Genomic DNA, 27,862 nt, shown 5'->3' on the forward strand with positions numbered 1-27,862 from the left:
GAGAGGATGCATTCTGCTCAAGGACTTGTATTCCTGTCGGTGGTGAAGTCGACCAGGAGCCGGGGGCTCTCTCCATCAATGAGGAATGCTGCATCTTTCACACAGATAAAATGACCTGACTCCAGCTTTCTCTCCTTCCACTGTTCCTAGGACATAGTTGTTCCGAGTTTCTGCCCTCGTCCCAGACACTTCGGGGAAAAGAAGTGGCATGTAAGCAGGACCTCAAGCACATTCTATCTATCGCAACAGGACTTGTCCAGTCATTAAAACAAGAGTTCCTGTTTGTCTCCTTCAAACCAGGTGCACGTGGCCAGCAGGTTTCCAGAGCCACTATCAGTCACTGGGTATGGGAATGTGCAGTCAAGAGCTTATAGAGGCAAGGCTAGAGTTCCCCTAAGGAGTATCACTGCCCACTCCATCAAGGAGGCAGCCACCATACTGCGGTCCACAGAAGTGCATCCCTAGAGAAGGATTCCCTTCCACGTTGACACTCAAGATGAGCAAATATGCCTTTGCCAATGCAGCCTTTGGATGGAGTAGCCTAAGTCCGTACCCACTTGGGATGAACGGGGTAGTGTAGCAAGCAGCTCCACCCGGATCAGACCTGAGGCTCCTTGGGTCTCGTTCCTCCGATGAGTCTAGAACAGGAACTCCCAGAAACCTCCCTCACTCTCCTGATTACATTAAGGACCTCAATGTCTGGGGCCAGTCCAGTCCTACTGTAAAGGAACAGTTCTCAGTATTGTTATTACTGGGTGTTGGATTGGTTGCAAGAAAGTTCTTTCCCCTTCCTGCTGCTCAGCATCACCCAATAATGTCAATCAGTGCTAACTCCTCCTTCCACCAGGAGGAGTTAACTTTTTCCTGTATGCTCCACTCTCCGCTGACCAGAAGAACACTTCGCGGTAAGTCCAACTTGCTCTGTTAAATGTAGGATCTCAAAGGTGGGGCAACATTACCCAATAGGGTTGAGGGCAGTCCACAGTCTCAGGCAACCTATGCAGAGGTTAAACTGAAATTCCATGTACAGTGGTGCCCCGCTAGACGAAAATAATTCGTTCTGCGAAAATTTTCGTCTAGCGAAGCGGCAATGACAGCCGCGCTTCCGCTAGATGGGGAAAAAAAAGACGAAAAATTTTTGTCTTGCGAGGCAGCCCCATAGACTTTCGTCTAGCGTGGCAGCCTCCCGCTAGACGAATGCCTTCGTCTAGCGAGTTTTTCGTCTAGCGAGGCACCACTGTACACACTTGCTACCAAGCCCACTTTTTCTGCCATATAATTGAAGTGGGCCTAAGGCAGCAAAGGGTGTGTGTGTGAGGAAACAAGGTGGTGCGGTCAAATCTCTGTCTCCAGTTGATACATGCATTCACATAACCCTTTGAGGAATAGCCTTTAGGTGGACACCAAAGGCTTTGAATAGAGGGTGAAGCAGCCTTAAAACAGAGGGGCCTCTTCAAATGTTTACAGCACCAGTCTGAACTGGGTGCTTTACTAATAAAAAACAATTCCAGGAAAATGGAAGAAAGGTATTTTTAGATTCTGCAAATTTCGTAAGTAATAATAATAATAATAATAATTTTTTATTTATACCCCACCCTCCCCAGCCAAAACCAGGCTCACACAACAAAGCATACAAGCAAAACTGGGAATGTAAATAATAACCCAAACAATAAGAGTAGTTGCAACATGAAAGTTTGCTTTAGGAGTAAACAAACTTGAATTTCTTGGTCATTCACAAAGGTTCAGAAGTCTCAAGAGAGTTTTAAAAGATACCACTCTGGTGGAAAGCTAATTGAGGCTCCCTAGAGAAGAGCATTGCTAAAAGACCTTGCATTTTCAAACTTGGAGGAGACATTTCCAGAGATAAGCATAGCCAAGACTGTTTTGCAGCACAGTCGTCATGTAGGATCTTCCCATACAGACCAGACCAGCCTCTCTTCCTCCATTCACAGGAAAGAAGCAATCAGGCTCCTTAGCTGAGATGCTACAAATAAATGGAAAATTCTGACTCCATGAAGAAGTAATTTCCCTCTATCACGGAATGACTCATGTAAGCTGCATTAAACTAGTATTTCTAGCAGTTTGTGTGGTGGTAAATTTGTATGATTGAAAATTAGCAATGCTGGTGACACTGACTTAAAAAACAAAACAAACAAACAAGTCTATACAAAACAGCTAACACAAAAATTGCCACCACTTAAAATCCCTGAGATAGGCACAGAAAGTGAAACAAATGTGCACTTCAAATGAACAAAGTTAATCCAAAAGTTCTTGTGTTACACAGCCAACAGCAATCCAACAGAGGAAATATTCTGGAAGTCCCTAGTGCCGTGTGAAAGATGCTGTCAGTATAAAGGCACATACTTCTGTACTTGCTGGGCTCCAATTTCTGCTACATAAATTGCTCCAGTTTTCTTGCTGACATCCACAAGATGGGGCTTAACTTCGTTTGCAAGCTGAATTGTGTCCATCACAACACAGTCCTCAATTGATCCTACTGGTGGGGCAGCCAAGATTGACACCCTGTCAATATTTATATGTGCGACGATCATATACCTTTGATCTGGAGTTAATCTACAGGAGGAAGGGGGGAGAAGGAGAGGGGGGAGAGAGAGACTATTTAAAGAGAATCCTTCAAATCCTATTTAAAATCCTGCAGTATGAACATAATGCACTTTTGGTCACATTTTTTTTGGGGGGGGGGTTACCTTCTGTTTTCACATCCCTCATGCCACCTGAAAAGTTGATCTGGGGTCCCCTGATAATCCCAAATTCATCCTACTGGTGTCATCTGGAGGATTTTGTGACCCTTCTGAGCCAGTTTTTGGCCAGGGAAGCAGGGTTCAGACAGAATGGGAAACTGTAGTTTGGGAAGTGCATCAGCATATTTTATTCAGCAGATAACTTACTTCTTCTGCTTATCTATTTCCTTATTCTTGAAAACCTATTAAGACTTATCTAAAAAAAGGGGGGGGGGGAATGTCATAATCCCACCCTCCATGAATGGCAGCCCCTTCCACTCACCAGGTTCTTTGGCACTAAACTCAAATCTCAACATTCTTAGTTAACCACAAAAAATGTTTTTGCACAACCTGCAGGATAAGACTTTTACACGAGAGACTAGATGGGCACAATCCACCATTAATCGGAATTCATTAGACCCGCAGTCATTTCTATGAACACATATCCCAATGAATGAAAAGAAAAGACCACACTTATGTGAGAGCCTCGTTCCTATATTTCCAAAGCAGCATGGAAATACCCCATGGGGAAGCAGCTTCCACACAGCTGCGAGTGCAAGTGAACAGAACCAATATTATGCTTGTGTGGGGTAAAATTTGAACAGCTGCAGACCGTTCAAATATGGTGGAAATGCCCAATGAACAGGATCTAAAGGTGCCCTTCTTTTCACAGAAGGAGTCCTTCAGTTTGCAGAAAGGCCTTTGAGCAAGTGGAGACACTTGCAAACAGAACTGTGGGGGTGAGGAGGCCATTCCTCTTCTCATAAGCCTTAATCACTCTATGGCCTTTTAAACTGGGGGGGGGGGGCATTGTTTTCATTCGTCACTATGGTATGTATTTTTGTGGTTTTTATATTGTAAACTGCCCAGTGATCCTTGGGTGAAGGGTGGTACAGAAATTTAATAACTGGTAATAATAATTTTTCACGTATTCCTCATCTTGTACGTAGCTACCCCCCTGCACAAATGCCAGCACCCACTCCTCTGCAGAGTAATTTCCAGGGGGCACTGTGAAAATCAATTTTCCTCTTCAATTTGCAGATGCCGGGAGCTTCTTTTTCTTGAGCAGAATTCCACTTACAGAATTGCTGGATCCGATCCAAATAGAAGTCAGGCACCCATTAGAAAGCCTAATTTACGGCTTTGGCAGCCGAATCAAGCTTTTGCATGCCATAACCCTTCCAATAATAAAAGGGCCGCAAAAAAAGGCAACATCTACCATCTGTCTGGCATCTGATATTCGTACAAAGTTATGGAAATACAACATGCAAAATTATTTGGATGGATGCACTAATGAGCCACCTCTTCTCTTTCGAGCCAGATGGATACATTAAGGAAAGCCAGTGTAAAACTTATATGGCACCACCAAACACACTGGCATTTTCACCTCACTGTTAGGCAGAGATACATCTCCAGTGAACACAGTAGCTCAAACACTGGTACGCCCACAGTGCCACATAAAATGTAAAATGGCTCTAACACTGGCACTGGAGTCACCTTACAAACAAAGGAGTTATCCATAATCAACATGAGCCCTGCTCAGTTGAAAAGTCTCCCCTTCCACCCACCGCACAGATTTGCATGCAAGCTACAGATACTATACCTGACAGAAGAAGGGCCATCTTGTGTAAAGCAGCTATTCCAACAGCCCAACCATTCCCCGGTGGTTTTCTGAAAAGCCTGGATTCTCCAGTTGGCTCTGTCAGCAACCCATACCTACTGAAAATACAAAATCTGTTCATAGCCATTTTTAAACACCACCTCAGTGATCCTGCATGCGCTCCATGATGTATAATAATATCACATGAAATGGGGATCTACATGTTGCAATTCTGAGCAGGCTGGTATAGGATCTCGCCAACATCACTGAACTCTCTTTAGGGAAGAATCCATACCTGCAGCACAGCACATGATCTTTAATCCTAGCTTCCTGCTAAACATACCTATATGACACGAGTGTTAAGGCAAGAAGAGCGGCTTCTAATCGTGGTTGGAAGAAGAGCAGAAACCACCAACGTGGGTCTGCAGGTAATATTAAGCCAAGCCTCCTGGTCTGTTTCTCCTAGAGGCAGGCAGAGCTTGTTCATAGTAAGCCAACGTTTGTTTCAGATTATTATTTGTTTTATATGCCTGTTGTCTTTGTCCATGGAGTTTTCTTGGCAGGGATACTGGAGTGGCTTGCCAGTTCCTACTCCAGGTGGATCACGTCCCATCACCTCCTGGCAAATAGAAGGGGAAGAAATGGAGGCAGTGAGAGATTTCACTTTCTTGGGTTCCATGATCACTGCAGATGGTGACAGCAGTCACGAAATTAGAAGACGCCTGCTTCTTGGGAGAAAAGCAATGACAAACCTAGACAGCATCTTAAAAAGCAAAGACATCACCTTGCCGACAAAGGTCCGTATAGTTAAAGCTATGGTTTTCCCAGTAGTAATGTATGGAAGTGAGAGCTGGACCATCAAGAAGGCTGATCGCCAAAGAATTGATGCTTTTGAATTATGGTGCTGGAGGAGACTCTTGAGAGTCCCATGGACTGCAAGAAGATCAAACCTATCCATTCTCAAAGAAATCAGCCCTGAGTGCTCACTAGAAGGACAGATCCTGAAGTTGAGGCTCCAGTACTTTGGCCACCTCATGAGAAGAGAAGACTCCCTAGAAAAGACCCTGATGTTGGGAAAGATGGAGGGCACAAGGAGAAGGGGACGACAGAGGATGAGATGGTTGGACAGTGTTCTCAAAGCTACTAACATGAGTTTGGCCAAACTACGAGAGGCAGTGAAGGATAGGCGTGCCTGGCGTGCTCTGGTCCATGGGGTCACGAAGAGTCGGACACGACTGAACGACTGAACAACAACAATTATTTGTTTTTAAGTTTAGAAAACAAAGGAAAATCATAGATGCGTTTTCCTTCTATATGAAAAATGCAAGTTTTTCAGATAAAACGTTGGTCCAGTACATCTCTACAACACTAATATGGAATCACTCGTTTCTTGGTTTAATTAAAACTCTTTGATGAAAAATAGCATGGGATGTTTCATTCACAGGCAAGGAAGGGGCAGGGGAGAGAAACGTGCCATAAAAGATTGGAGAAAGCCCAAAAACCTTAAAGCACCAGTCCTCAACGCTTCCTTGAAAGCTGCAAGTAAATTACTGGAAGTTTAAATTCAAGCGAGAAAATCTCAAGCCCTGGTTATGATGACAATTTATAAAACTATATTACAGCGATCACAGCTACTTTACCCGTCCGAAAGCATCCACCGTTACACTGTGTGGGATCTTGAACTGTGCAGTGCCAGAACCATTTTCTCCATGCAGCCACAGAGTCTTAAAGTCTGCAGGTAGAAAGGAAGCAGCATATATTGCTGTGCATTTTATAATAAAACATCTGCATTACATCTAAATAAATAAATAAATAATACCCTGCCCTTCCCGGTTTAAAAACCAGGCTCAAGGCGGCTAAAAGCAAATATAAAACATTGATTAAAATGCAACTTAAAAACAGCATAAAACAGCATAGAATACAACATAAAATGCAGCATCCATATCAATAAAATTCAAAAATGCAGGGGTCATTTTTTTGGGGTGGGGGGTGGGGGAAACCCCGGTCAAGTAAACATTGAATGATTACCAGGGCTAACTGGTCAAGTTGGTCCTACTAGAGCCAGCAAGGAGGTGTGTGAATCAGAATTTAAATGTGGAGTCCCAGAAAGGGTTTCTTCATAGAAGAGGAAATTCAAATTGAAGGCCAGGTGGAATAGCTCTGTCTTACAGGCCCAGCGGAAGGAGATCAAGTCCTGCAGGGCCCTAGTCTCATGGGACTGAGCATTCCACCAGGTCAGAGCCGTCACTGAAAAAGCCCTGGCCCTGGTGGAGGAAAGTCTGGCTTCCTTAGGGCCCGGGACCTTTAAGCTATTATTATTCATGGACCTTGGGGTCCTCTACGGGACATACCAGGAGAGGCGGTCCCATAAGTACGAGGGTCCTAGGACTTTAAAGGCCAGCTGAAAGCTTTCTAATTCTTTAGTGATTTCAAAAACAGGGTAACTTTCTGTCCTCTTCCTAAAAACAGAGTGGGGGAACATATTCTAAATATTGTAAAACTGAAAACTATCCAGTAAGGATTTGGGCATTCCCCTACATTTAAACAACAACAACACACATTTCCTTCTATCATAGTCTGACTGTTGAAGTTCTACGGAAGTTTCAAATGCTGCAATTAACAGAGCCCTTAAAGTGTAAACCCATATGGGAGAGACAAAAGACCTTAAGAAATACAGAAATGATAGTCAATTAAGTTAGGAGAACACAGCAAAAACAGAAACAAACCACTAGTGCAGGCATTGGGGAATTCCCCACCCCCTGGAGGCTATTTTGACATGTGGGTGGAGACACCTACTTGTCTAGTATGTCATTATGATACCAGCTCACAATTTCAAACAGGCTGCCCAGCTGACTGGCATTGATGGCAGGCCTTGCTTGGCCCATCTGCAGGCACTGTACCTGCAGGTATTTCCCCTCTGCATACTAGCTTTGTAGGCCCACAGAGGAAAATATGTCAATTTGCAGGTGTGGTTTGGATCCAAACCACACCTGCAAAGGGACTTCAAAGGAACTTGCTATTCAGAAGCCCCACTTGCCAAGGAACAATTGGGAGAGCATTTTAAACTCCCAATTGTTCCTTGGCACCTGTGTCTTTTATGTGCCGCACACCTGACATCACATGTGATGGCAGGTGGGGAGAGCTTGTGGAAAACGGGCTTGGGGGGCCAAACAAGCTGGGGTTGATTAGGCCTGGTGGCTGGAGGTTCCCGATTGCTGTACTAGTGCATCAAAGCAATTCTGAATGTTGCACGTATAGACCATTCACGTTCATTCACTTACCTGGCGTCAATTTGACCAAGCGATTGTTCAATCCTCCATCACCATCTACAATGTAGATGTCCCCGCTTTCTTCCACAAAAATCTCTGCTGGCTGGTCAAACTGCAAGGGATTTGTACCAGAACCTGATCTACCTGCAGTACCTATGACTTGAAGAAGTTTGCCTGAAGGACTATACTGTTTAATTGTGTGTCCATATTTGCCTATATGAAGAAGGAAATAGACATTTTTCAGTAAGATCACACCATTTTCTCTGTGAACACCATAATTTTAAAAGGAGTGAGGTTGTGAAGAACTGGGCAAAAACTGGAGGGGTCATTAATTGGATTTACTGTTCTCAAGTGTGAAACCTCTGTGCTGTGTGCACTGCCCTTGGTCTTCCACCATGAACCTGTTCTTGTTCCTCAGCCTACTGAACGCCCAGGAAGAAATATCTTCCTCCCATTTTTAATCAGCTGAACTTGTACAAACTGCAAGATTTGCACAGATGCAGAGCTGTATCTTTTAGGATGATGCCCTGGTGGTACTGGGTGCTTTGTGTGGGCTGTACTGTAGTTAAATTGAACACTCAGTTGGATATCAGGTCCAAGAACATACAAGAGCAAGCAGCTGAAGGAAGGAACTGCAAGGAAAAGCACATGAATGGTTTGGTTATTTCAATCTGTCTTGCTTCACCTTTGTGTCTTAGAATGGACTGTTGTGTTATTTTTTTCATGTTTTATACCATGAGGCAGCATGGAGACAAGTTCTTTCGTGCAAAGGCAGCCTCTAAAATTAACGTCTAACTTAAAACATCACACTGTTTTCCCCCACTCTGGTGTTATTTAGTAATAATCATTCCACATACCAGTTCCAACATCTGTGATCCACACTGAAGTTCCATTGAGTGTGTTCAGCACAAAGATACCATGAGGCATTTCAATGGAAGTATTCCATGCTTGTAAGAAATAGCCATCCTCAGTATAAACTACAACCTTAGGCACATTTTCATCACCTCTCTGTAAATGTGTACAAAGATAACAGAGAACCAATCAGATATTGCAGAAGGAAATTCCAGAATGTTTTCATAACATTTCCTTATTGCATATGCATACATACATTCTCACAACTCTTATTACCTCCGCCAAGTATTGTTATGTCTGTCTCACATGCAAGGAAAAAGCTGATCACTGGCTTCCTTTCACTGAATCTTAATGCAGAGGTACAAAAGGATAGTGGATTTTTGTCCTCAGCGTTTGCACTTTGATATATACTGCAACCAAACAGCTGCCTTTGGCCCCCTCTCAACTGTCACCAAGCAGCAGCCATTCTATCAGGATGCAGAATACAGAGAAAGAGAAACAGAGAAACTTCACAGCTTTTGCTGAGAAACCAGCCACCTTTTGACTCTTCCTCAACTGTCACCTAGTAAAAGGCATTAGTCCATCAGGCTATGTGAATTGCCTCTGTCCCAAATATCATTATAAGATCTGATGCCTGAACGTGATTTCCCTCCTCTCCCTCCCCATTTCTTTTTCCTTGTATGCCATGTATTGTAGATTATAAGCCTAAAGGTCTTTGTAAAGCCACTCTGATAACCTTTTTGACTAAAGAATGGAGTAAAAGTGTTTAACCTAGATGGTCATGGCACAACACAAAAGTGGACAGAGTACAATCACAGTGAAGCTTTCCTCATAATTGTACTTCCATATGAGAAAAGGCATAACCTGTTGAAATTCTGCCTGGAAAATAAGACACAAGAAAGAAAAGTGCATTAAAGACAAGGGGAAACAGAAGTTCTTTAGGACCCTATTGCCTGCCCATCAAACAACTCACTCATCAGTTGCAGCTCTGACTTCACTTATTGGCTAAAACCACTGACAGGTAGGAGCAGCCGGGCTTGGTTATTTCACAGAAATCACTTAGACAGTTATCTTCCCATTTTGCTTCATAGTTATCTTTTTAAGAGGGCAAGAAACTTACTTTTTAAAAAAGAAAGCTCAGAGTCTGGGGCCCCTCCCTGGGGGCACCAATGAAGGCTTTTTCAGGCTCATTGGGTTGACAATCCCTGATCTAAGATACTGATGAGGAAAAGATGCTGCGAGTTATTTTATTTTTTTAAAAGCAAAGTAAAGAGACAGGATATGCAGGCTAGAAGAGGAGGTTTCTAGGAAGATCAGGGATACAAGAGATCAAGCAGCGACTGGGTGTAAGAAACTGAACAAAGAACTGGCAGAAAGGCAGAGGGAAGGGTCTGACAGAAAGCAGCCACCTGATGGAATGAAACTAATGTGCAGCAGATAGGCAGGGCAAGTATAGAGGAACTGTGGCACATTTGAAAGAACAGACAAGCCTCCTTTCTTGATCTTGCAGTCAGATCTACAGAAAAAGGAAAGCTGAACTCTCGGCCTCTGAATCCATTTAGACAACCAAGCTTTGGGAAACATAATGCCATGAGAATAAAAGCACAATTCCTACACTGGAAAGAAAATTGTCATTAAATGGAGATGTCCTAGTGACTTGCTGATGTCATCTACTTAAAATAATTGTGGCTTTCTTCACTGGCACTGTTATAATGAACAATTAGTCAACCATAAAGGCTGAAAAGTGGAGTGTAAAGGGGAAATGTAGGAGAGGAATGACAATTGGCTCCCTATTCTAGCATTAGGCTTCTAAGCTCCGGAGTAAACATGATATGAATATTAAAACAGCACGCCAAGTTATGGAACTTTCTGAAGAAAAGACGGTATTTTATAGCGAAAGAAGCAACAGCATTCATTTACTCCTTTAGGCAGCTCTTGCCAGTTCTCCTTTTTTGGCTTTTTTTTCAGTATGGAAAAAGTGCACCCACATTGGAAAAAAGTCATGTGAATGTCTGCTCCTCACAAAGCTCTCCTCAACACCGGAAAGCATGTCTGCTTCCTTACAGGTCCACATGCATTCAGCAAGGGAAAATGTAATGAGAAATGTGAACTTTACTGACATTGAAGGATGAGCCTCCACCCAGTATTCTATGCAAGAGTTCCTGCTGTAAAAAACAGGAACTGCTAACAATCAAAGCTACACACTGGACAAGTTTGCTGGTCAGAAGAATGTCTTTTCTTACCTGTCCCACGTATACTAATCCATTGACGTCATCCACAGCAACACAAAATGTCTGACCAGCAAAAGGAATCAAAGGCCAGTTTACATCAAGCTTGTAGAGTGGCTTCTCTCTTCTCCAGAGAGGGAAGAAAGTCAACTCACTTAACATCTTAAAAATAAATGGCAAAAGAATTACTGTTAAACGAGCCATCTCCAGAGAGCAGTATTTAACGTTTATCTATCACATTTTTATCTCACCCATGTTCTAAGCACTGCATGCCTGAGGTTTTCCCATTTTTGTTCTCATCGCAACCCTGTGAGGTAGGCTAGGCTGACAAACAGCGATCAGAGGCACCATGTCTCTGAGCATCAGCCCCTGGAGAGTGAGACTGCCCTCATGTCTTGCTTGTATGTAGACTTTTCACAGGCTACGGTTGGCCACTGTGGAAAATAGGATGGACTAAACAGGGCACTTGCGTTCTTTGGAGTATGGATAATCATGTCCAGGCTATTGTGGTTCAGGAATGGGTTGCAGCTGGCAAACCAGTCAAGCTGGTGAAATGTGCTTCAAGCTACAGAAACCATTTAGGCCTCCAAAGGTGAGGTCAGAAGTAAAACTGCAAACCTCATTGCCATGCATCAACAGAACCTCAATCTTGCCTGGATTGATCTTTAGTTTACTGGCCCTTACCCACTCCATTATTGATTCCAGACATTGGTTCCATAGCTTCATCTAGATTTAATGAAGAAGAGAAGCAAAACTGATCATCACCAATGTACTGATGATGACACCACATCCCAAATCCTTAAGATAATTTCATTTACAGGTTTTGTGTAGATGGCAATGCTCCCCAGCCACAAAAGAGAAGGAAAAGTTTCAGGAATGGGGTAGTGATAAAATACATATTTTTCTTCCCTCTACATCCAGCCCTCCTCTGATATACCATACTGCATTAGAGGGCTGCCAGTCCAAAACATGAATGTTTTAACAGCTAAGCTGTCAGGGACTTGAGTAGGTCAAACCCCTCTCTTCACCCTACCCTCCATTTTCCTTTCTAGATTTTTTTTGTTTTCAAGCAGCACTCCAAATTCCACCCTTCAACTGTTCTTAGCCATACAAACCTAATGGCTGGGGTGTGATACAATAAACAATCTCTGCTTCGTTTTCTCAGTTCAACTGCCATAAGTACCTTTCCATACCTCCAAAAAAACTCACCGGTTCTTGTTGGGCCCTTTTAGAGCTTTTTTTTTTAACCCTCAGTTTTGTTTTTATTTACAAATTCAGAAACTGCAAGTTTGTTTTGGTAGCCTCATTTCCTTTCCAAACCAACAGTCCATTCTCACAGTGCAGTTCTCATGTAATGTGAGGGGGGGAATGATATAAATACTAATACATATACTTAAGTATTACGTCCCAGATTTATCATTTCACAGCCAACTAAAAACACATTTTTTCAGTAATATGGGCTACTGTAGTCTGCAGGGCTGACCCACCCATGAAGCAAGGTGAGGTGACTGCCTTAGATGGCAGGATCCACAGGGAGAGATCCCAATGTAGATCTTTATGCCCCGCCCCTTGTTCCTGCACTCACCCCTTCTTCCCTAGTGGGGACTGGGATGCTATTTTTGTGGTTGTCTCAGGGTCGGTTCTGACAGAACAAATGTCCTCCGAACTTGGCTTGGTTTCCCATGGACTTGGGACACGATTTCACCCCACCAATAGTTTTCATCCAAGCTGCCTCCCCATTAAAGAAATCGTAATCCATTAGGTCACAGGGTTTCCCAAACTTGGGTCTCCTTCTGTTTTCGTACTACAACTCCCATCATCCCTAGCTAGCAGGACCAGTGCTCAGGGATGATGGGAATTGTAGTCCAAAACAACAACAGCAGCAGCAGCAGCTAGACACCCAAGTGGATTCTCACAGCACACAGCTATGAAGGGAAAGGGCCGCCCCCGGACCCTGGCTCGGGCCCAAAGCTCCCTGGGAGTCGCTCCCTCAGCCTGGCCCACCTCACAGGGCTGTTGTGACACATGGGATCCTGCTAAACGCGGCGCGTGAGCGGAGGGTGGGCCGTTATGTACCTGCGAACCCACCTGCACCTCAGACCCCGCCTTGTACAGGCTGATCAGCAGCACGAGCAAGACGGCCCCTCCGAGGCCCGCCAAAAGGCGACAGAGCCGGGAATAGCGGCGGGCGGCCATCGAGGAGGAGCCTCCGCGGGCGAGAGGTCGGGCACGAGCCGAGCCACCGCCCCCCGCCACGCGAACGAGGCGCGCATGCTCAGCTCGTTCGGGACGGAGCAAAGCTTCTTGGGAGGTGGAGTTCCCCCGGTCTCTCAGAGCAAGGCGAAGTACGCGGGGAAGGGACTACAATTCCCATGAAGCCCTACGGCGCCAGAGAAAGAGAGCGTGTGTGTGTGGAAAAGCAAACGGACCCTTGTCAAGAGAGGCAAGGCCAACTTTTTGAGGGGAGTTTGTTGTCGCCTGGCAGGGGCCCTGACCCACCCGCGGAGCTCAAAAAGGCAGCTGGGGAGGACGGTAAGTGCCTCCAGGGAAAGGATAACCCCTTCTTTTCCACACACCGCCTTTGCTTTCCCTGGTGCTGGTTTCACTTCCACAGGCAAGACGCAGCCTATGGCTGAGGCAGTTTGCAAAGCTTGTGTGTGTGTGTGTGTGTGTGTGTGTGTGTTGTGTGTCGGTCAGTTTGGGGGAATCAATAAAGGAACCAATTTGTCCACTGCTGGCCAGGCAAAATTTAGGTTTATTCCATTTACACTTCCCTTTATACTCAAGAGAATTGTAGTGTTAGAAGGGATCCCTAAGGGCCATCTAGTCCAGCCCCTTGCAAATGCAGGAATCTTTTGCCCACAGTTGTCCTCGGGGGGGTCTCGAACCACCAGACCTTTGGGTTTGTGGGAGTGGGGGGCGGTTATTAGTTCATTTCGGGTTTTCGTTCTTGTTTTTTATTACGTATTTTGTGCTTCTAATCTGTAATGTTACACCATGAACAGCCACGAAATCTTCGGATGAAGGGCAGTATGTTGTTGTTCAGTCGTTCAGTCGTGCCCGACTCTTCGTGACCCCATGGACCAGAGCACGCCAGGCACGCCTATCCTTCACTGCCTCTCGTAGTTTGGCCAAACTCATGTTAGTAGCTTAGGTAACACTGTCCAACCATCTCATCCTCTGTCGTCCCCTTCTCCTTGTGTCCTCCATCTTTCCCAACATCAGGGTCTTTTCCAGGGAGTCTTCTCTTCTCATGAGGTGGCCAAAGTACTGGAGCCTCAACTTCAGGATCTGTCCTTCTAGTGAGCACTCAGGGCTGATTTCTTTAACAATGGATAGGTTTGATCTTCTTGCAGTCCATGGGACTCTCAAGAGTCTCCTCCAGCACCATAATTCAAAAGCATCAATTCTTCGGCGATCAGCCTTCTTGATGGTCCAGTATACAAATGTGATAAATCAAATGTGATAAATACAAAGGGCAGTATACAAATGTGATAAATCAAATATAGCAGCCAGAAACATTGACTCGTTGCACCGTGCACATACACCCTGGGTCTTCCAACTAAACTTCAATAAGTTTCTGACAGTAAGAGCTGGATCCCCTCAGAAGGTGGTGGGTTCTCCTTCCTTGGAGGTTTTAAAGCAGAGGTTGGATAGCCATCTGTCATCATGGATGTTTTAGTTGAGATTCCTGCATGACCAGATGACCCTCGGGGTCCCTTCCAACTAGACAATTCTATGATTCCCACTGAATAAGAAGCCCTGAAAGGATTTACAACCAAAGTCAAAACAAAACAAAACCCACAGGCAATAAAAAAATCACAAACATTTTAAAATGCAGGTTTAACAGTACATTACTGTACCCAGTGCCCACTGCCAGGCTATGTTATGCCCTTGGCAAGGCTATCGATTTGCACGCACACCAAAAATTTCTCACTGCAATTTTCAAAAATGAACGTCTTGTAGAAATGATAAACAACTTCAAAATAAAAATAAAACATTGTCGGAAATTTATACGGTAATCTGTATAAAACTCTGCCCCTCAAAGGAGGTTTGCACCTTAGGTGGCTGTCTGGTTGGCCTAATGATAGCACTGACCATATGTGGCAATAAAAGGGCATGAAAGAGCACAAGCAGTAAAATGTTACCCTGCCCTCAAACAGCATGATTTCAACTCCCTGGCAGCAACTTCTCAAACAGATTTACTATAGCTCCTATCCTTGCAAAATCTTTTCCAATCTGACCAAAGGTTAATTGAATGATTTGATTTTGGCAGGCTCAGTTCCAGATCCCCTCCCATGCTAGGCACATGTGATATAATAGTAAAAGTTGAGTCCTATAATACATTCTCTTCAGTGGCACAGCCACCTCCAGCTGCACCTTGGATTAAGGAAGAAAGATCTCATTGGATCAAATTGACCACTGTCCTTGGACTGGGCATCACAGCAGTTTGGGAACCAAGAAAGGAAAGCCTGTTTTCTAGGCTCTGCCAACAGGCTTGTAAAATCAAGAAAACAAAGGCAAACTTGCCGAATACAGCACATAGTTATGTCTCAGTTTTCTGCCTTCTGAAATCTGAATCTTTATATTGAAGAATGTGTGTGTGTGTTGGTGTTGTGAATAACTAGGGATGAAGTGTGCATGCACACGAAAGCTCATACCAAGAACAAACTTAGTTGGTCTCTAAGGTGCTACTGGAAGGAATTCTTTATTTTTTATTTTGTTTTAAATAGGGACGATGGCATTGTGAAGAAAAATTGTAGGTTGGTAGGAAAAATCCTTTATCTGTTGAAGGAAGCTTTATGGTGCATTTACATGCATGCTTACCAGGGTGGATAAAAATCAATGATTTTTTCAAAAAAATATCAAAAAAATTGGATTTTTTTTATTTAAATTGGATTTTTTAAAATAAAATGCTTTTTGGGGAAAATATATTACCATCCAAAGGTTATTCATTCATGAAATAAAGATTAGTTTTTTAATTATGTAGAATAAGGCTGTACATGTTTAATTTTTTTTTTTGTAAATAAATGTCATTAATCCATTCACAATGTCATTTATGCTCTTCCAGAGGTTTTTGTATGGTTATTGGGAAGTTTCTCTGCCTACAAGATATTATCACAGATGCTTGGTTTACTTTTGCAGTTCTCAAAACTGAATTTGACTCAGCAGAGATCACATGCCTCTTCTTCACAGCAAAAATGTTATATAACATGAACAGAGTTGAGAAAAAGACCTTAATCCTATTGTTCTACAAACCTATGAATACAGAATCAACCCCTTCAGTGTTAAGTTTCAAGAAGTTCAGTGAATAGAATAGAAACAATATTTTTCTGATTGTTTGGAGTGGAATGGATCTAATAAATCTATTTAAATTGTTATTATTAAGGTAATGATTATTTTTCTCCTTCCTAAGTACAACAGAAAAGTTGTCCAAATATGAATGATTAACCTATTAATCTGGCGATAAAAAAAACTAATATGGAAAGTTGTTATTCTAAAAATCTTCATCTACTTGCATATTAAAGTTATACCAGCAAGAATTAGTCTTTATGTAGAAAACTGTGGTTTAAATCAAGCCTTACTGACTAGTGATTTAAATCAGTTTGATTTAAATCAAATCCATCCTGATGCTTACTCCTACATAAGCTCTCCTGAGTTTAATGCAACTTACTCCCAGGTAAGTATATATTTTCAGCTTGAATTATCTTCTTGTTATGAGGCTGCTGTAAATTCAGCTATGGAATTCAATATCATAAGATGTAGTGAAGCGTGTTTTACTAATTTAATAAATAAATGTAAATGCAACTCTAAAACCGTTTCCCTCCTTTGTTTCCAGCAGATATCATGGCCTTGAAAGAAATTTCTAGCAATAAATGCTTTGGTGGTTTTCAGAAAGTGTTTGAGCATGACAGGTAAATGTTTTATTCATGTACTTTTTTAAAAAAAGGATATTTTACAACCCTGGGGTTAGGGTTGTATTCAGCTAAGTCCTACTTAGTTGAGTAGACCCACTGAAATGAAAGAACCTAAGTTAGCCATGTCCATTAACTTGAATTGACCTATTCTTGAGTAGGACTACCATTGAATAGCACCTTTATGCTGTGGGCCTATACCCACTGGGCAGTATTCAGCTAAATAAAAATGCTAGTGCAAGGATTAGCACTAGTGCAAGGGGGTTTCCCCCCTCTCTTCCTGCACCTGCCCTGTGCCATAGCAGAAGCCTTTGGGTGAAACCTACCCACTATCTATAACCCATAGCCACCAAAGTTTAGAAAATTTGTCCCTATGTGCTTGGGGCTGGACAACAGCTAATTATTGAAGAAATGCATATTCATTTTTGCCCCTTCCTGGTGTTTTTTGGCAGACAGCAGTTTTGCATATAGCAGTTCTGTTGATATTTAGGCTTTGGTGTCATACCACAGTACTGAGAAAAACATCTTTTTGTTCTTCAGTGTTAATTATATTTTTAGTAGCTTAGCCATCACTACATCTTCCTTGCTTTTTCAGTGAAAGTCTAGTTGTCCATTGCAGGGGTGGGAAACCTGTCTCCCTCCAGATGCTGTTGAACTCCAGCTCCCATCAGCCCCAACCAGCATGGTCAATGGGAAGGGATGATGGGAGCTGTAGTCCAATATCTGGAGGGCCACAGATTAGCCACACCCAGCCCACTGTACTCCACGCTGTCCCTTCAGTCTCTATGCTTAGTCCCTTGTGTGTCTCCTTTTGCATTCTTGGATGCTCAGGTAGACCCTCTTTGATATTCTGCATCCTGTCCCTTCTTGTGGCAGCTCCAATTTTCTGCTGTCTCTACTTGCCTTGACTGAATTAGTTGCACTGATTTCCATGGGGGAACAAAAACACTCTTAAGTAGTTAAATAAAGCATGCGGCTTGAGTATTAGCCTCTGGCAACTCTGACTGGAGGTTGCGGTTTCTTATAAGCAACATTATTTTTGTCCAGTTTTTTAGTCCATGTTAACTGCATTTTGTTGTCAACAGTGTTGAGCTGAAATGCAAAATGAAGTTTGGGGTTTATCTGCCACCCAAAGCAGAAACTGAGAAATGCCCTATATTGTACTGGCTGTCGGGTGAGTAATCCAAAGTGGCCCTTGAAAAAGATATCGCCAAAGGTGGTTAAAATTAATTCAAACATGTTGTAGGTGTGATTTAAGTAGGATTCTTCTTATAGTTATTTCAGAGATTCATATACTACTTTTCATCAAAAAATTATCACAAAGTGGTTTCCAGGAAGAGATCGAACAACAAATAAAATAATAAAATATTTTTAAAAGAAATGAAAACATAAAACAGTGCAGCATCAAAACTCCATAAATCACAGCAAGCTAATTGGGCCCACCATAAGTCTGAAGCCTGGGGAAACAAAAATGTCTTGAGGTAGTGACAGAAGCTTACCAAAAATGTTGTCTGTGCCACTAGGAAAAGGGAGTTTTCATACCAAGGGAGCCTTATACAGTGGTACCTCGGGTTACATACGCTTCAGGTTACATATGCTTCAGGTTACATACGCCTCAGGTTACATACTCTGCTAATCCAGAAATAACGCTTCAGGTTAAGAACTTTGCTTCAGGATAAGAACAGAAATCGTGCTCTGGCGGCACAGCAGCAGCGGGAGGTCCCATTAGCTAAAGTGGTGCTTCAGGTTAAGAACGGACCTCCAGAATGAATTAAGTACTTAACCAGAGGTACCACTGTATTGCATCCCTACACAGGGAGCAGCACCTGCCAGGGAGACAGCAAGAAGGCCCCCCTCCACCAATCTTATAGCCCAGACTAGATTGCAAAGTGTTTTTGTAGATTATCATCTGATCAGGTTGGTCCAACTCGCAGCCCTCAGTGCCCTTTTTGGCAGCCCTCTGCACCATTTTATGCCCCCTCCAGCCCTTTTGCCTCCTTCCCAAAGCTGGGTAAGCAAGGCTCTGGGCTTTGGGAAGGAGGTGTGAGGGCTCTGAGAGGGTCATAGAGTCCTCCTGCCTCCTTCCCAAAACCTTGTTAGCACTTTCCCAGCTTTGGGAAGGAGGGGGGAGGGCTCTGGGACCCTGCCAGACACTCACACCTCCTTCCCAAAGCCCAACACCTAGCGGAGTGACAATTTTGACTTGCTCCCCATGCTCCATGTGGCAAAACAGTTTGCGGTCCACAGCTTCCATGTCTGAGTGCTATTGTGTTCCACTTGGTATGAAAAGCTGGACTGCCCTGATCTAGACACATGTGTGTTTAAGCCAGTGATAAAGCCAGACGTGGGTGGTGCTGTGGGTTAAACCACAGAGCCTAGGGCTTGCTGATCAGAAGGTCAGCGGTTCGAAACCCCGCGACGGGGTGAGCTCCCGTTGCTCGGTCCCTGCTGCTGCCAACCTAGCAGTTCGAAAGCACATCAAAGTGCAAGTAGATAAATAGGGACCGCTCCGGCGGGAAGGTAAACGGCGTTTCCATGCACTGCTCTGGTTCACCAGAAGTGGCTTAGTCATGCTGGCCACATGACCCGGAAGCTGTACGCCAGCTCCCTCGGCCAGTAACGCGAGATGAGCGCTGCAACCCCAGAGTCAGACACGACTGGACCTAATGGTCAGGGGTCCCTTTACCTTTTTAAAGTCAGACTGCCTTGCTTATACTGTTAGCTGAGCTTCAATAAAGGCTTATAGATAAGATAATTTGTGGCACATCTCTTTCTGCAAGATGCTGTTAGGTGCTGGACAAAATTTGACACCCTAAGAGACTCAGCTTTTGTGTTAAATTAGAAAGTTTCCTTACAACTGCTTCAGCCAGAATTTAGAGAATCAGTGTTGAAGTTCACACCCAGGTGGCATCTTGCTCCAGTGAGAACTGTGCTGTATGACTAATGAGGTGTCACATAGCCCTTTAAGGTATTTATACACCACATAATTCACACAGAATAGACGGTCCCTCGTCCATATGTGGTGGGATTGTGCATTAGTGCCAGATGTTTATTCTGTCTAAGATGTTTGACAGAATATTTGTAATAGTCCAATGGATCGCACACCCTGTTCCAACTTTGGCACTGCTCTCCCTAACCAGTGGCCCTCAGAGCATTATCTGTCATGTCCTACTTTTTGGTAGGAACTGTCCTTATGAAGATTGCTAAAAATTGGTAGGGTCTTTTCAAACCTACCACTCAAGGAAGACACTCCAAAAACTGGCAAACAGCACAGTCAGAAAAACTGGCAGTAAATTGGTCAGTGTGATTGCAAAGAAAGACCTTTTCATAAAAATCTGTTTTCCCTTCTTATATGTGCCTGTGGGAATTCTTAGCTTCTGGTATTATTAGGATTAATTTAAACACTGTAGCATTTAAGGTCTAGTGAAACTTTCTTTACTCTTCAGCAATGAATGAGACCTTATGTGTAATAAAAAAATTATTCACTGTCAACACAATGTCTTTTTTGTTTTCTTTGTCTACTGGTACGTTAATAAAAATGTAATGAAGAAAATGTTTACTAAACAACCCTGCAATTAAACAGTAATTGAATAACTTTTGCATGGTGGCAGAATTACAAGTATATTGTAAAAAAAAAAAGGATATTTTATTCCATCATATTCCACCGAAAGAACAGAAGAGGAAATAATCAAATGCTTTGAATATACCACTTTGTCACATGCATTTTATGTATCTGAGAGTCCAGATTATAAACAAACAAACAAACAAACAGGCTGATAGTGGCAAGTTATGGCACTTTATGGGGGGAAATTCGGGAAATTAAAGGGGAAAAGCTGTCATTAATTGGTTGTATAACAGCAATTACAACTATTGTTGTTCCTAGGTTTATTTATCTTTTCCAGTTCTTCCTAGGGGAGACATTTAGCTAGGGGAAGAGCTAAATGAGTGGCAAAAATGCTTGGAATCTTTCTGAAAGAGAAAACCTGGAACAACAACACAAAAGGCCCTTTTATATAAACATCTATCACTGGGAGGATGGGGGAATTCGTTTTTTTGAAGTTATATTTTGAGGCTAATCGATTTAGACACTTAGGCCCAATAATATCAAAGGATATAAACAATGGTTCAAAGTGGAAAGTACATCCTCTTACTTTTGGGCTAAAACACGCTCACTCGGATAGCTTCTCAGCCAGAACCCTATTGGCAGTGCTCTTACCATTACAATGCTCTTCTGTCTTTTCAGGATTAACATGCACAGAGCAAAATTTCATAACGAAAGCAGGTTTCCATCAAGTTGCAGCTGAACAAGGCCTTGTTGTGGTTGCCCCAGATACCAGCCCACGTAAGTGCTAAGCCAATGAACATCAAATTAATTGCTTTTAATTATTGCTCTTACGTAGCTGTGTGTATTACTAGTAAGTTAAGGCAAACTTTGTATACAAACCTAGAATATTGTCCATTTGTATCCATCTGATATTCTGATGTTTTCCTGTGCAGTTCTAGTAGTTTCCAGATCAGCACAGATACAGTATTGATAAGCAGATTTTCCTGTCAATGCATCTTCTTCCTGAGCACAGATACAGTATTGATAAGCAGATTTTCCTGTCAATGCATCTTCCTCCTGAGCACAGATACAGTATTGATAAGCAGATTTTCCTGTCAATGCATCTTCCTCCTGGGCAGTGGGGTGTGGGGTGGGGAACAGCACACACTTAAGATCTGCCTTTTATTTCCCCACAATTGGCTAGACAGTTGCGTGCGCTTTTAGTTCTTCATCTAGTAAAGTCCGTCTAAGTGTGCAAGGTTTTCCTCATTACCAGGTAGACTATTCTGCCTGCAAACCCTTTGCCAAGCAAAGAGAGGCATGGGCATAAAGCCCTTTGAACATAAAGGAAAAGTGCCACTCCTCTGCTGTGAATGTTGATTATCAGTGTAGACTTCCTTTCCATGGTAGGTGGATGCAGCATTAAAGGAGAAGATGAGAGTTGGGATTTTGGCACTGGAGCTGGTTTTTACGTGGATGCCACTGAAGATCCGTGGAAGACGAATTATCGCATGTACTCTTACATAAAGGATGAGGTGACTTTTGGCTTGGTTAATGTGCCTGTGTACAATTCTCTTGATGTAAATATAGAATGGGATGTAATACAAGGTGTGGGTTCCCCAACTTTTTCTCCCCCATCCTTCCACTGTAAGTCTGATGGTCAGATACATACGAGTATCCTTCTGGACACAGAGAGAAAAATCTGACACCCAACTGTGTCCATATTGGCAAGATCTGGCATTGGCACTTGCACTTTATCTCTGAGAAAATAAGGCACCTGTAAATTTGTCCTGCATTTCCTCTCACACATTTTCTCACCTGCACTCAAGCTCTGAGGGTCTAATGTTCTGCTCTGAGAAATTCTGTAATATGGTACCCTGTAATTCCTTATGAACTTTTGCCATCTTCCCTAACTTTGCCGAACATCACCAAAAGCAAGCGAAATGCCTGATGTCTCTTTAAGTGTGCAGGCAATGGCATTGCTTCTTTAAACTTGCTCTGCCTTCATATACTTGTAAGGACCCCTGAAACTGTTATAGTAAAATCTCCCCAAGTTTTCATGCTGTGCAGGTCAAAATGTTAATATACTCACATGTTTCCTTCCCATTGACATCTTCCAGTTACCTAATCTGATAAATGCCAACTTCCCAGTTGACTCTGGAAGGATTTCTATTTCCGGCCATTCAATGGGGGGTCATGGTGCTCTAATCCTGGCTCTGAAGAATCCCGGAAAATACAAAGTAAGATTCTGAACTCTTTAATGTATATCAAATAAAGTAAAGGAATTAGTTAATGATGCAAAGAGAGATAAAGTTAAGAAAATTTACCCTGAAAATGTAAGAAATGCAGTCACCTTTATCAGTGCGGTTTTTAAATCAATGGTCAAATTCAGTGCAGTTTTAAAAGGTTCAGTGCACCATCTTGATTCAAAATGCTGTCTGATTGTATCCAAACATAGACAAAAACCTGCTCCTTGATATCAGGAACCGTCATGTAAAATTTAGTTATGCTATTTTAAGAGATGTCCAAAACAACTTTCCAAAATACGTGGTACCTCAGTTTTCGAACGTAATCTGTTTCAGAAGACCATTCGACTTCCAAAACGTTTGAAAACCAAGGCACAAAGGGCGGTCTGCAATTTAAATGGGGGAAATTGGGGGGGGGGACCTCAGCAGAAGCTGTTCAACTTCCAAAAAGTGTTCGAAAACGGAAGCAATTACTTCCTGGTTTTCGGTGTTCAAAAACCAAAACGTTTGGCTTCCAATATGCTCAAAAACCGAGGTACTACTGTATATAGTAGATTGGCATTCTGGATGTTTACAATTAATAGGCGGTGCAAATTGAAGTATGGCACAAACCTATGAAGATACATTGATAAATGGGGACAGAAACAAATAAAGTAAATAAAAATTGTGTTATGTCTATACATGTCTGTATACCAGGACAAGATGGGTTTGCACTGTCTTTCCTACACATGACAAAAGGTGAAAATAAGCAGCTCTTTTCTAGAACTATGCTGTTTTCTTCAACTTTACAAATGCAGTTTTTAAAAATTCAGCATTGCTGGGGAAAATCTAGATTCATATATTAACACAGTCACTTCCCCCCCTTGAATCTTCCATTTCTGACTAGTCTGTTTCAGCCTTTGCGCCAATCTGCAACCCGATTCAGTGCCCGTGGGGGAAGAAAGCTTTTAGTGGATACCTGGGGTCGAATGTAACCGAATGGGAGGTATGTACTGGAAATATCAGCATGGTGTAGAATAGCCACAGAAGCACCATCAAACTGCTTCATCAATATTTTTTTTAAAAGGCAAGGCTGGTTGAGTGCTGTATAAAAAGGGGTACTGTATAAAATTATACAGTCATGGGAAAAAGAAATTGCACCCTCTTTGGATTCTGTGGTTTTACATATCAGGACATATTAACGATAGTCTGTTCCTTAGCAGGTCTTAAAATTAGGTAAATGCTGTGATTTATTTAACATGGTGCAGCTTGCGTGCGTGATGCGAGCATGTCGTACGGCATGTGCGAGTGAGGTGAGCACATTGTGTGGCATGTGTGCCTGGTCACCATGGAATTTTGAGATGGCCCAGCCCCCTCCTTATATATGGGGTGGCCTTAGGCCCCCCCCCCAACACCCCCTAGGTGGCGCCCTTGCTGGCATTGCTTACTCCTGTACATTTCATTCTTGTGGTTGTAACACTGTAAAGCCTTCTGGAGTGCAGGAGGAATGGTGGTTCTTGGCAGAAATGTTTCCAGCATTCTCCCATGTTGGAGTTGAAAAATAAGAAAATGGGGTGGCTCATAAAGAACAGGCAAGCCAGAATTGTGGTCCTTTCCTTGGCAACTCCCAATCTCTGGTCCAGAAAATTTTTCTAGACAGGCTAGCTAGGAAATAGTGGCAGAGTTAAGTTTTCACGGGGAAGGGCAAATGAGCTTCTGAACACATTCACTCTACAGCAAATCTGCCTCTTTTGCTGCTGCTGTTACACTTAAAAGTCCACTTCCTTGCTCACAGTGATGTCATTGTTACCAGTCAACTAAGGAGTGCCCAAAACTCCATCCATCAGCATAAATGATTTTATCTGCTGTTGACTTTCTATTCCTTATGTCCACTGCAAAATAAATCTGTGTGTAATAAGAATACTGAATGTGAGCCTGGTCAGTGTTGCATTTTAATTTGGAATTGACTGTAAATTGGATAGGAATTGTGACTCTTTCTGTTGGTCATTGTTTTTCCAGTATTGTGAGATTTTAGGCTTATCCACACTTACCTTTTGCCCTGCTGTTTTCAGGCACAGGCTCATGCTTTAAAGCTTCGTGTCCAAGCACCACACCGCCCCCCCCCTTTCCCTGCAAACACCCACTCCTTAAAGCTGAAGTGCAATTAATGGCAATTCAAATTTTCTGTTGATTGCCCTTTGCTCTGCTTTAGCTTTGAAGAACGGTTTTTGCAGGGAAAGCTCTGAAGCCTACAAAGAGCAATCAGACACAGAGCTTTAAAGTGCAGATTATGCCTGGAAAGTGTGGAGGAAAGGTCAATATGGGTAACCTCTTGTCTGGATGCTGCAATTTTTAGAAGTGAATGTATCTTTATCTGTTGCAGGCTTACGATGCTACACATATTGTGAAGTCCTACCAAGGCCCCTCTTTGGACATTCTGATTGATCAAGGCAAAGACGACCAGTTCCTTACAGCAGGGCAATTGCTGCCTGATAATTTCATTGCTGCCTGCACAGAGCGCAAAATCCCAGTGGTCTTCAGAATGCAGCAGGTAATGTCCTAAATGTTTTGTGTTAAATTTTCAGTAGTAAAGGTCGATGATGCTTCTCTTTGCCTCCTGAGGCAGCATTATTATCATTTTCAGGTTTATTTAGATATTGCCTGCGCTCCTCTCTCATTCACTCACACACATCTCAAAAAAACCCACCACTATACCAATTTAAAGAATAATACATTCTTTTAAAGAATTAAAAATAAATCAGCAAAACAACCCAAAACACTTTCAAATAAATAAAGAGCAAACAGTAAACAAACAAACAAATGCTACTTGTTAATTCCTGACGGCTTGACAAAATAAAAACAGCTTTTCCTCATGGAAGAGGATCCATGAACAGTAGTTGAAAAGGCCCCCATTAGAACCTGTAGGGAACCTGCATAGGCCTTGTGTAATAGAAAAGTTTTCAGCAGGCATTTACTAGTTGGCTAAGAAGGTGCCTGCTAAATCTCTCTTGAGTGGGTGTTCATAGGTAAAAAAGGTAAAGGACCCCTGGACAGTTAAGTCCAGTCAAAGGCGACTATGGGGTTGCGGCGCTCATCTCGCTTTCAGGCCGAGGAAGCCGGCGTTTGTCCACAGACAGCTTTCTGGGTCATGTGGCCAGCATGACTAAACCGCTTCTGGCACAACGGGACACCGTGACAGAAACCAGAGCACATGGAAACGCTGTTTACCTTTCCGCCGCAGCAGTACCTATTTATCTACTTGCACTGGTGTGCTTTCGAACTGCTAGGTTGGCAGAAGCTGGGACAGAGCAATGGGAGCTCACCCCGTCGAGCGGATTCAAACCACTGACCTTCCAATCAGCAAGCCCAAGAGGCTCAGTGGTTTAGGCTACAGTGCCACCCACTCCCCTCTGGGTTGATGGCACTAAAGGCTCAGTTTTTCACTGTCATCCAATGAGCCTCACCAGCTTGGGAAATGAGTAACAGTGCTCCTGACTGAGCTGAGGTACAAGGTTTCAGCCAGTCTCTGGGGTACCCTGGACCTAAGTTGCTCAGGGCTTTGTAAATTAATACAAGAACCTTGAAACTGGCATGATCCTGTTTCTGAAACCCCGGAGAGCTGCTGCCAGCCATTGTAAATGGGCCAGTGATGTAACTCAGGATAAGGCAGCTTACTGAGTTCCTTTGTTCTGCTCTGCATGCAGAAGGTCCCATTTTCAATCCCTGGCTTCTCCAGGTAGGGTTAGGAACCTTCCATTACCTGAAGCCCTGGAGAGCCACAGCCAGCCAGTGTAGACATTACTGAACAAGATGAACCCCTTTTCTTGAATTGTGTTGAAGTAACGTACAGTGGTACCCCGCAAGACGAATGCCTCGCACAACGAAAAACTCGCAAAACGAAAGGGTTTTGCGAGTTTTTAGTTGACTCGCGAGACGAATTCGCCTATGCCTGTTTTTCGCAAGACGAATTCGTCTGGCGAGGTACCACTGTAAGCCGGCTTACCTTTTCGCTCCGGTCGGGAGGGGTGTTGTCCGCGTCCGCCATTTTGGATCGACTGTGCATGTCTGCGCATGTCCAGACATGCGCAGTCGATCCAAAATGGCAGACGCGGACAACATCCCTCCCGACCGCAGCGAAAAGGCAAGCCCTCCTGGAGCCGCGCGGCGCCGCGTTGCCGGTCGGGAGGGGGCCGTAGGATCGTGCCCAATGTCGGGCATGATCCCACGGCCCCCTCCCTCCCTCCTGGAGCCGCGCCGCCGCGCTTTAAGACTGCAACGATCACTGCAGTCTTAAAACGCGGCGGCGCGGAGCTCCGATGCCGGTCGGGAGGGGGCCGTGGGATCATGCCCGATGTCGGGCATGATCCCACGGCCCCCTCCCTCCCTCCCGGAGCCGCGCCGCCGCGTTTTAAGATTGCAACGATCACTGCAGTCTTAAAACGCGGCGGCGCGGAGCTCCGATGCCGGTCGGGAGGGGGCCGTGGGATCGTGCCCGATGTCGGGCATGATCCCACGGCCCCCTCCCTCCCTCCCGGAGCCGCGCCATCGCGTTTTAAGACTGCAACGATCACTGCAGTCTTAAAACGCGGCGGCGCGGAGCTCCGATGCCGGTCGGGAGGGGGCCGTGGGATCGTGCCCGATGTCGGGCATGATCCCACGGCCCCCTCCCTCCCTCCCGGAGCCGCGCCGCCGCGTTTTAAGACTGAAGCGAGCGAACAGCAGCGCAGCTGTTCGCTCACTGTAGTCTTAAAACGCGGCTTGTCTTGGCTCCGGTGCCGGTCGGGAGGGGCCCCCGGACTTTCCCCCCATAGGAACGCATTAATTAAATTTTAATGCGTTCCTATGGGAAAAGGTGCCTCGCAAGACGAAATTTCCGCAAGACGAAAAGTCTTGCGGAATGAATTAATTTCGTCTTGCGGGGTACCACTGTACCAAAGGATTGCAATACTGTGCAATATGTACACTTATATCCCTCTGTCAGTCTATAAGGGCACATCTTAAGTTGTTATGGCAAGTTTCCTTTAAAGGTAGATGATACCTTCCTCTGTCAACAGAGAAAGATGATGGTTAGATAATTTATTACACTGAATGTGTACGCTGAACTTAAGGCGAATTTTCCAGCTACTTCGTTCTTGAGTATTGCTGTCTCTTAATAGCACTTTAAAAAACAAATGTTGGCTACAGATTTGGCCTTTGAAACCATTTGATTTCTTTTTCCCCTCCCCAGGGCTATGATCACAGTTACTACTTTATAGCAACATTCATTAATGACCATATCAGGCACCACGCAAAATACCTCAATGCTTGACTCGAGTATCTCCTGACAGTACAAAACAATTGGAAGATAATCAGTGGAAATTAACAACGAAAAAGTACGTGAATAATCAGTGTATTGAAATGAAGTTCTGATTTTATGCCTCAGAATAAACACTTGGAATATGCCTTGTCTGATGTGAATTAATTTAATCACATTTGGGAATATCACTGT

General features: G+C 43.6%; 2 protein-coding genes across 8 annotated transcripts; one reads left to right on the top strand and one right to left on the bottom strand.

Moving 5' to 3' along the window:
• Window positions 1-2,137: 2,137 nt before the first annotated feature.
• Window positions 2,138-12,923, bottom strand: NHLRC3 (NHL repeat containing 3). 5 transcript variants are annotated; one of them, XM_033142775.1, is made up of 7 exons: window positions 12,779-12,923; window positions 10,706-10,852; window positions 8,468-8,618; window positions 7,623-7,823; window positions 5,982-6,073; window positions 4,345-4,457; window positions 2,138-2,574 (listed from the first exon to the last, which is right to left on the bottom strand). In XM_033142775.1, exons 1-7 carry the CDS (start codon window positions 12,884-12,886, stop codon window positions 2,346-2,348), a joined length of 1,041 nt encoding a protein of 346 aa, XP_032998666.1. In that variant the 5' UTR covers window positions 12,887-12,923; the 3' UTR covers window positions 2,138-2,345. The 5 variants fall into 5 exon arrangements, with proteins under 5 accessions (XP_032998666.1, XP_032998665.1, XP_032998668.1 ...); XM_033142774.1 differs by having other exon boundaries at window positions 12,767-12,923; XM_033142777.1 differs by lacking the exon at window positions 12,779-12,923 and adding an exon at window positions 11,375-11,398.
• A 182-nt stretch (window positions 12,924-13,105) lies between these two features.
• Window positions 13,106-27,815, top strand: ESD (esterase D). Of its 3 annotated transcripts, none has more exons than XM_033142779.1 (9): window positions 13,106-13,222; window positions 16,530-16,605; window positions 17,691-17,779; window positions 20,849-20,947; window positions 21,560-21,684; window positions 22,270-22,389; window positions 23,282-23,380; window positions 24,758-24,925; window positions 27,602-27,815. In XM_033142779.1, exons 2-9 carry the CDS (start codon window positions 16,538-16,540, stop codon window positions 27,680-27,682), a joined length of 849 nt encoding a protein of 282 aa, XP_032998670.1. In that variant the 5' UTR covers window positions 13,106-13,222; window positions 16,530-16,537; the 3' UTR covers window positions 27,683-27,815. The 3 variants fall into 3 exon arrangements, with proteins under 3 accessions (XP_032998670.1, XP_032998671.1, XP_032998672.1); XM_033142780.1 differs by having other exon boundaries at window positions 13,115-13,222; window positions 16,533-16,605; XM_033142781.1 differs by lacking the exon at window positions 17,691-17,779 and having other exon boundaries at window positions 13,201-13,222; window positions 16,533-16,605.
• Window positions 27,816-27,862: the final 47 nt, after the last annotated feature.

Source organism: Lacerta agilis, chromosome 3 (assembly GCF_009819535.1).
Source record: "Lacerta agilis isolate rLacAgi1 chromosome 3, rLacAgi1.pri, whole genome shotgun sequence".
In the NCBI taxonomy this organism is placed as follows: Eukaryota; Metazoa; Chordata; class Lepidosauria; order Squamata; family Lacertidae; genus Lacerta; species Lacerta agilis.

What these genes read in the sequence shown, in the direction of transcription:
- NHLRC3 (XM_033142774.1), bottom strand. Translation starts at nt 12,886, where the DNA reads ATGGCCGCCCGCCGCTATTCCCGGCTCTGTCGCCTTTTGGCGGGCCTC. An exon ending in CTTGGTCAAATTGACGCCAG is followed by an intron (nt 6,074 to 7,622) that starts GTAAGTGAATGA and finishes TTCTACCTGCAG; the next exon opens with ACTTTAAGACTCTGTGGCTG. An exon ending in GATGGCCCTTCTTCTGTCAG is followed by an intron (nt 2,575 to 4,344) that starts GTATAGTATCTG and finishes TTCCTCCTGTAG; the next exon opens with ATTAACTCCAGATCAAAGGT.
- ESD (XM_033142779.1), top strand. Translation starts at nt 16,538, where the DNA reads ATGGCCTTGAAAGAAATTTCTAGCAATAAATGCTTTGGTGGTTTTCAG. An exon ending in TATATTGTACTGGCTGTCGG is followed by an intron (nt 17,780 to 20,848) that starts GTGAGTAATCCA and finishes CTGTCTTTTCAG; the next exon opens with GATTAACATGCACAGAGCAA. An exon ending in AGAATCCCGGAAAATACAAA is followed by an intron (nt 22,390 to 23,281) that starts GTAAGATTCTGA and finishes ATTTCTGACTAG; the next exon opens with TCTGTTTCAGCCTTTGCGCC.